The sequence below is a fragment of the Pogonomyrmex barbatus genome, unplaced genomic scaffold (assembly GCF_055798465.1).
Source record: "Pogonomyrmex barbatus isolate J1 unplaced genomic scaffold, ASM5579846v1 scaffold4, whole genome shotgun sequence".
In the NCBI taxonomy this organism is placed as follows: Eukaryota; Metazoa; Arthropoda; class Insecta; order Hymenoptera; family Formicidae; genus Pogonomyrmex; species Pogonomyrmex barbatus.
In genome coordinates, this window is record NW_028297138.1 from 9,156,657 (window position 1) to 9,165,705 (window position 9,049).

Below are 9,049 nucleotides of genomic sequence, written 5' to 3' on the forward strand. Positions count from 1 at the left end.
CGGGTGTTGCTCCGCGAAGCAGCGCAACGTTCGCGGCAGTCGCCAACAAGCGAGACGTCGGATTAACGGATCACTCTCTTTCCTTCTTGTTCCCCATCTCCTCCTATCGCATTTCCGTTCGACCCTTTGCTACCTTGGCGTGTCGCATCGTTCGTTCTGTCAAACTTGGAGTAAAAAAAAGGATTGAAGGCCTGTGCGTGCGCGAGAGAGCTTTGGGTGAAAGTATCGCGCGGGGTGGGGCCGTTTTTTTTCGCGAATCTCGTTGGTGTCGGCCGCCGAGGAAGATGAATTGATCGGCTCGCGTCTAGTCGAGCGATATTCGTGGATTCGTAATTGACAGCAATCCAGCCACCGATTCTCGTTCACGCGTTCGATCAGTGTCCAAGGCAGCCGCGGGAAGAGACAGCCATGGAGGACGATCTGCCAACCGAGTACGATGTAGTTGTAGTAGGAACAGGTATTGATTTTTATCATGACGAGAGATGACGGTCGCGCGTCGCGTTTTACGAGCGAACGTACTTTTCGACCGGTAATTCCTCTCATTGTCATGACTTCCGACAGGTATGACCGAATCCATCGTCGCCGCAGCGGCAAGCAGGATCGGCAAGAGGGTTCTGCATCTAGATAGGTAATAACCGAGTGGTGCCCAGCCAGCGTGTACCCTTTTTTATCCCTCTACACCAATGAACCGAATCACCTGTCTGTCACATCCGTTTCTATCGATGTGAATTAGCTTCAATCATCTCGATTTTTAACTTTTAATCTTTTTTTAGCACGTAATTTTAAGAATTGAGAAAGATAAAGGGTAAATTAAGTCAAGATTAAAATTCATTCTACATTGATAGAAATAGACATTATATAAAATTAAAAAAAGATAAAAAGTAAGATAAATCGAGATTGAAATTAGTCTACAGAATGACAAGTATATTCTAAATATATATAAAGAAATTTCAGGATATTTAGAATAAATATAACTTAAAATTAATGTCTTCTGTACCAAAATATATTCATTATCTTGTAAATTAGCAGAAATAGATATCAAATATATATTCTTGAAATATATTAAATATATTTCTTGAAATATGTTTGACATACAGGATTATAAAAGCAATTGTATAGTTAATATTTTATTTTAAAGAAAATGGAATTTATTATGTTGATAAATTGTTTATAAGTAATATATTATATTTATAAGTAATTATGTACATATGTGATTAATTATTAAATTTCTTTTAAAAGTGTTAGAATTATATAAAAAAAATTTTGCTTTATTATTTGAGAACAAATAAGAGAATAAGGCAATATCTTGATTACATTTTATCAACATGATTTTATTAGAGATAAAAAGATTTGCATGTTTCCTGAAATGATATGATAAATTAATCATGCTCGGAATAATATTTATTACATGAAATGAATATTTATTAAATAAATGATTTTAACTTTTTTTATTTCTTAGCAACGAATATTATGGTGGTCTGTGGGCTACATTTAATTTCGATGGTTTGCAAAAATGGATAGAAGATTTAAAAACAGTTAAGAGTAATACTAGAAATACAAATGTTGATTTGAAGGAGGATGAAAAATTTTTGAAAGCTAGTGATCAATATTCTACAGTTGAAAACATTGGAGAAATCTGGTATATTTTCAAGTAAGAAAGAAAACTGCATAAATTAACTGTTTAGTAATTTCGTAATTATTATCTCATATATTCTGACACATATATATATATATATTTTTCTTATACAGTGATGCGGACTTACCTGATATGTCCTCGAAAGATACTCAGACCGAAAGTTCTGGAGATAGCGCTGCAATCGAAGGTGCGGAAAAGACTGATCAGGACAAGGCTGACAAAAAGGAGAATGTAAAACAATGGAGCATAGATCGTATCAAGAAGGAATATAGAAGATTTAATATTGACCTGGCGCCTAAAGTGAGGCTGCAGATATATTCGTAGATACACATATCAGATGCTCTAATTATGTATATGTACGTGATATATGATTTTTAATTGCAGCTGTTGTTCGCCCGTGGTGAATTAGTAGAACTGCTGATTTCCAGCAACATCGCGCGTTATGCCGAATTCCGTGCAGTCTCTAGAGTCGCTACTTATATGGATGGTAAACTTACCCAGGTTCCATGCTCTCGAGCCGATGTGTTTGCTAATAAAACTGTCAGTGTGGTCGAGAAGAGAATGCTGATGCAGCTTCTGACATCTTGTATGGAACAAGGTGCCGATAGTCCAGAGTTCGATGGTGCGTATTATTTAACTTAAATGTGTTACATAAGTATTTTTTTAATTATTTAATTTTTGATAACTTAATAAAAATGCATTGCATTTCTTTTTTAGGTTTCCGTGATAAAACGTTCTTAGAATATCTTAATACGAAAAACCTTACGCCTATAGTACAGCATTATGTTATGCAGGCGATTGCAATGGCGACGGACAAGACATCATGTAGAGACGGTGTTAATCGTACGAAACATTTTCTTAATAGTCTTGGACGTTACGGAAATACGCCCTTCTTATGGCCTATGTATGGAAGCGGAGAACTGCCTCAATGTTTCTGCAGGTACGTCAAGATATTTTCTCTGTATTCTATAGACTACTATCTAAAAATAATATTTTTTATATGTTTAGATTATGTGCAGTTTTTGGTGGAATCTATTGCTTAAAGAGACAATTAGACGGTGTAGTAGTTAACGAAGATAAATGCAAGGCGATTATCAGTGGAAGACAAAGATTAGCTTTGGAACATTTAGTCGTAGGACAAGGGCACTTGCCACCAGAAATCGTAGCCTCTGAAGGAGAAAATCAAATTTCACGTGGAATTTTCATTACTGATAGGTAATGTTCACATCTTATTTTTTATAATTGAAAAATGTGTGTGTGTGTGTGTGTGCGTGCGTGCGTGCGTGCGTGCGTGCGTGCGTGCGTGCGTGCGTGCGTGCGTGCGGGCGGGCGTGCGGGCGTGCGTGCGTGCGTGCGTGCGTGCGTGCGTGCGTGCGTGCGTGCGTGCGTGCGTGCGTGCGTGCGTGCGTGCGTGCGTGCGTGTATGTATGTATGTGTGTGCAAATTTCATTAAACATATTTCGCTGTTTATAGGTCAATTATGCAAGGTGAAAAAGAAAGTCTAACTCTTTTGTATTATCCACCGGAAGAATCAGGTCAAGAAGCTGTTACTCTAATTGAATTGGGACCATCTACTAATGCTTGTCCTCAAGGATTATGTATGTATAATATTAATCCTTCATTATTAATTAATATTAATTAACATTAAATAGACTTCAGAATCGGTTTGATATATTTATATCATGGTTTTTCTTTCTTTTGTTTTGTAGTCATAGTTCATATGACATGCAAACGTACTAAAAATGCAAAAGAAGATCTGGCATATGTTGTAAACAAGTTCCTGAGAGCGGAACCGTTTGATTCGAATGCTGCACGTAGTTCTTCTGATTCTCATACCCAAACTGTTTCGCCTGATAAACGACATCTTCAGGTAATAAAATATATCTTTATAATAGTTATCAATAATTTAGAATTTTATTTTATAAGATCAATATATTAAAATAGAATGAACATGAAAGTAAATATATATTTTTAACTAATCATTTGAATTATCATACTAGGATGATCGACAAGAGAAGGAAGAAAGTGAATATCCTGTACCCCAAGTATTATGGTCTCTATATCTGAATTTACCTGCAAGCGACATTAAATTAAGTGATTCTGCGCCGAGTAATATACACTTATGTTCTGGACCAGATCTTGAACTTGATTTCGATTTTGCTGTGAATCAGGTATGTATTAATATAAGATAATAAATCTGGTAATACTTTTGTATATATATATATATATATATATATATATGATTAATTACTTTGTCAAAAGCCTTCTTGTAATTGGTACTATTTTTGATATTACATATTACATTACACATTACACATTTTTTGCAAAACGGTATTGTTTTTTAAAGTCAAATATTTCGATGTTATAAATGATGTTTTTTTGCTAATAGATTAAAAAAATTTTTGTGTTTCTTTACTTTCAGGCTAAAAATATTTTTAAGTCTATGTATCCAGATGAAGACTTTTTACCACGTGCGCCTGATCCAGAGGAAATTATTCTAGAAGGCGATGAAGCACCGGGCCCGAAATTCGAAGGTGGTGATATCGCAGAAGGTGAGGAGAAGCAAGACGTCGAAAAGGCCGAGAAAGAGGAAGAATAAACAACTCATATAATGCTTTTGCGTCTCTATTGTCAAAAAACAGATAAGGCTTTTACGCCTTTAGTGTCTTTTCTCTTCATGGTTATTGCATTTCCTTATAAACATATTCGAGAAAAAGAAAAAAAATAAGCATGAGGTATAGATTGCGAGACGGTAGTAATGAAAAGCTTCACGGCATCCATGTTATTTTGTATTATTCGTACATTTATACGTGTTGTTTTTCATCGATTCAGAATATTTTTGTCATTGAATCGCCGATTCCTCCTTTCACCTATACGGATACAATGCTTTTGCATTTCACGTTTTACTCATAAAGTGAGCAGATACGCTTTGGCAAAAAAGACACAGACTCGTTAGAAGAGCACAAATGCATTTACGAAATTATGATGTTACTGAGTTGACATCTTACATTGCGATTTACATGTTTTATATATATATATATATATATATATATATATATATATATTTTAATTTAATAATTTTTCATGTGCAATTGAACGGCGAAAAAATAAAAAAAATGCAGATGCATTTTGAAATCCATTTTAGGTAGGCATAGCTCGTAATCATTAGATTCAATACATACCTTGTATACCATATAACCGGAGAGATGATAAGAGATGATAAAAGTGGGGAAAAAAATATATTGCATCACGCTTTGATATTTCAATAGATATTGACAGCATTGCATACTACAATTTACATATAAAGTATTGTATGTGCACGAGCCATTAGTCATTTAGACATCGTGACATATTGGGATTGATAGTTTGTATTACATGCATTATACATGAATGGATATACTACCTTTAATGCGCTGTCATAATATATCTGTAATAAACATGAGAAAAAATGCACAACTCAATTTAAATGGATAATTGGTTTTATAATTATCGTTTTGATAATTGCCATTCTAGAATAATTTTCTTGGTAATTTTGTACCATTATGTTTGTATTTATCGAAAAGAGAAGCCCTAGTTATTTTATCGAATTCTTACCATTTTGTGCGATTGTACTCGTCCAACGTGTTTGTGGCTTAGATAGAATAATAGTTTAAATATTTTTAACACTTGACTCTTATCAATATCGTAATCAATATCTTAGTCACAAAAAAGTTCCATTTTTAGTCTATTACCACTTACATATTCTATAATTTTATTTTCACAAAAAAGCAATTTAGATTTTATCGCTTTATCCATTTTTGCTTCTACAATTACATATAAAAATACGTAACCCATAACTATTGATAAGCTACACTACATTCCTTTTTATTCATAAAAGTCAACAAAAATTCGAGGCTATAAGAAATATAGCATTTCTTTTATCTTAATATTTATATCGACATTTCATTTTTGAAAGTAGATATTATTTTATGATCTTTTTGGAAGGGAGAGGGCTTTATATATTTTTCGATAAGTTTCTATTCTGTTAAATATGTATATATAACAGCTTCTTATGAAGTAAAAAATCTGAAACCTTGTTTTGAAAATATATGTGGTTATTTAATAACTCTTTTAGATGTCAAAATCAATCAATTTTTATTTTTGTAATATTATATACAATGTTATGAATGTGATAAAACTCTGGATGAAATTATTATTCTTTTAATATTTTTACTTGAAATTAAAATTAAATATTTTATTATTTCAGTTTTGTATATGTAAGATTCGTACACAATATAGTAATATATTAGAAATATTAAATTATAAATTATACATTTGGAAGTTCCAAGAAAAATAAATGTGATATTTGCTATGTATATAATTTTCACCAGATCTTTTGATAAACATATGATACATTTAATTCTAATTTGAAAATCTTTTAACTTGCACTTACATATTTAGTTACATTATATAGGCATTTAAATATTGTTGCACTTTTTATCAAAACTATGTGTTGCTTTCATATATATATATATATATATTTCTTTTATTTATACGTATTATTTTCTAAACAAAAAAAAAAAAATAAAATTATAAGTTGAATGATCTAATATTTTCTTATCTTATATATAGTTATAATATTTCTTGCTTTTTTTATCAATATATATATCAATATTGCTTAAGATTTGTAATTTGCTTAAATATTGATATTCACAGACAACAGATGTATGCAAGTAAATCTACAAATCCTGAACAACATTATGATATAAATTCGCTCTACATATTTTTATAATTTACAATAATTATAATCGACATTTTATAAAACATTTATATATTTAATAAGTGTATTCTATATAAAAGGTTAATTATTTATGCATATTATAAACCTAAACTTATGAACAATCTTTTTAAAAAAACAAGATTAAGATTTCCTTTTAAAATAGGAATCATCTCATCGTCAATCAAAATTATTATAAATTTATTAGTCGAGATTCATTCATTAACAAATAATATCCTACATCTTATTAAATTTAGCTTACGCAGGAAAAATTACATCAAAATAATAAAGCTAATTTAACAGATCCTCAATCTTCTTCAAAATTTAATTTTCAGTCTTGGATTTAGTTTTTGATCCGCAGTATTTTATCTCTGCTGTGGCAACAATTTTACAAATTTGCATTTTAATATCGGCTTGCACTTCCTTGGGTAGATTCAACACTGTCTGTGCCATACTCTCAAAGAATAATTCAATACTATTCTTATAAGTTTTAGATATAACCTTATCATTATTTTTACTATTATTACTATTATCACTATTATTATTACAATAATTGTTAAAATCTTCTGTTTTGACAATTGTATCAACTTTATTTTCTTCAGTTATCGACAGAATACTTGTAGTATTATTATTACTGTTATTAATATTCTTACTGTTAATCTTGTTACTATTTTTGTTGTCACTATTCGTCTGCGGTTTGATACAATTATTTATTTCATTAGATATATTCGAAGATGTAGTATATTGAATTTTCTCCTTATTCGGCATAGTATTTGGTATAATAATGCGATTTGATAAAAAAGTAGACATATTCATAGATGGCATTCCTAATTTGTGTTTTGATATTGAAAAAGATTGCAAGGGTTTTGGTCTGATCGGACGAAAACGATCCTTTCTTAAAGTCAACTTATCTGTGGAATAATTATGTTTTGATGCAGTTGATTGCGATCTGTTGCGTCTATTTCTAAGCTTCGGCATAGCCATGGTATTAGAATTGTATTCATTCATTACTTCTAAAACGTTCATTTCTAAATTTCCAGAATCCAAATTTTGCTCAGGTTCCATCGCCTCAGTTTTGACAATGCTTTCATCAATTTCATAATCTGGAGTGAATACTATCTTGTGTTCCATTTTCTGTTTGCCAAAAATCGATCTTCTTTGAAATCTGACAATTTTCTATTATTCCTTAATCCTGTAATGAAGAATATTAAATATATATTTATCTACTTTTATATAAAATTGTGTTGTATCTGGCATTTCTAATTTTTTGTTACTGAATATTATTCTGAATTAATTATATTCATTATTCTTTGTAGTTCTATATAAATATTTGCAAGATTCCTTGAAAATAAAGAATATATTAGTCAATTACAATTTTGAAAGAAATATCCATTAAAAAGTACTCAAGAGTACTCTTTCATATAATTCTTCAAGTATCTAAATGAAAATGTACGATTATAATCAGTGAACTACATTTTCTAGAATCTCCACATAAATTTCTTCGAATGATAAAAATTACGTCTTTCATTTTGAATAAGACCAAAAACGAAACATTTAATCTTTGCTCATAAAACAATTCGAAATGAATTGGACTAAAAGGATAAAAGATTATAAAAGCAACTACATTTTCATATTTTGGTGGAAAGAAAGCTTGTAATTTTTTTTCAGAACAGCTTTGGTTATCTATACAAACATTTTTTAGATTTCATCTCATATTTTACAGCCTACAGGCAGAGAGATAAAAGAATGCCAATTTATTAAAATTAAAGCATAATGATTCTGGGATCTTTCTAATCTTGGCAATTCGATCAGAAATTTCTATGGCATCTATACGTACGAATTGTCATGTTGAACCAATGTTCTATAATCAACCACCATGTTGGGGAACCGGTGTGAAGTGACGCATAAACACTCAGGGACCGTGTTGATGAATGCACAAGAACCACCTACGCTGCAGCTGAAAATTCAGCGAGTTTGCCTATCCCTTTCTCTTTGTCTCGATAGGACGATACGATCGGGATTCTTTCGGAGAAGGCCCCGCCTATCATCGAGACTCGTCAACTTTTCGAAACTGATGTGGTGTGGTTTCCGTTCAACAAAAATAACGGTTGTGCAATCATTTGCAATCGCCGAATGGTGATCGAACGTGGATTGGTTTTTGTCCAACAAATTAGCCGTGAGTATCACAAGTCGAGGAGACTCGATGATTTGCCCGAGCGAACGCGTCCAATGAGTTTTGCCGGATCGACCGGATTCGAAAGCAGGAGCCAATTGCCGTTTAGAACTGCTCGGCGAAGAGTTCTATGACCGAACACGCCTATCGATGACATCAAGGAATAAACGATATGAATATCCAAACAATTAGCTTATAATTTTAGTTTTTAATTTTAGTATTAAATTTGTTATTGATTATTACGTAGACTGTACAGATTTATTATTTAAAATAAGCATGTATATATACATACACCTAATGCAATTTTATAATTTGTTTTATAGTAAAATTAATTTGTAAGAGACATTTGAATTGCAATTTAATGAAATTTGATAAATATTAAAAGTGATCTATTTATAAAAAATTTTTCTAACGAATGGATTAGAAGAGAGGAGGATTTCTTGATTTAAATTTAAATCCATTGAATTTTTTTTATATAAATAAA

At 31.3% G+C, this 9,049-nt stretch overlaps 2 protein-coding genes across 2 annotated transcripts; one reads left to right on the forward strand and one right to left on the reverse strand.

Moving 5' to 3' along the window:
- Positions 1-45: 45 nt before the first annotated feature.
- On the forward strand, positions 46-4,364 carry Rep (Rab escort protein). Its single transcript, XM_089080637.1, has 11 exons — positions 46-457; positions 562-628; positions 1,460-1,651; positions 1,750-1,936; positions 2,021-2,258; positions 2,354-2,576; positions 2,645-2,851; positions 3,110-3,234; positions 3,346-3,506; positions 3,637-3,807; positions 4,059-4,364. Exons 1-11 carry the CDS (start codon positions 409-411, stop codon positions 4,233-4,235), a joined length of 1,797 nt encoding a protein of 598 aa, XP_088936763.1. The 5' UTR covers positions 46-408; the 3' UTR covers positions 4,236-4,364.
- Positions 4,365-5,744: 1,380 nt separating this feature from the next.
- On the reverse strand, positions 5,745-8,843 carry LOC105433931 (uncharacterized). Its single transcript, XM_089080639.1, has 2 exons — positions 8,230-8,843; positions 5,745-7,584 (listed from the first exon to the last, which is right to left on the reverse strand). The coding sequence occupies exon 2, from the start codon at positions 7,521-7,523 to the stop codon at positions 6,717-6,719; it is 807 nt and encodes a 268-aa protein (XP_088936765.1). The 5' UTR covers positions 7,524-7,584; positions 8,230-8,843; the 3' UTR covers positions 5,745-6,716.
- Between the last annotated feature and the right edge of the window lie 206 nt (positions 8,844-9,049).

Coding starts and splice junctions, on each gene's coding strand:
- Rep (XM_089080637.1), top strand. CDS start 409: ATGGAGGACGATCTGCCAACCGAGTACGATGTAGTTGTAGTAGGAACA. Junction 629..1,459: donor AGGGTTCTGCATCTAGATAG/GTAATAACCGAG, acceptor TTTATTTCTTAG/CAACGAATATTATGGTGGTC. Junction 1,937..2,020: donor ATATTGACCTGGCGCCTAAA/GTGAGGCTGCAG, acceptor TTTTAATTGCAG/CTGTTGTTCGCCCGTGGTGA.
- LOC105433931 (XM_089080639.1), bottom strand. CDS start 7,523: ATGGAACACAAGATAGTATTCACTCCAGATTATGAAATTGATGAAAGC.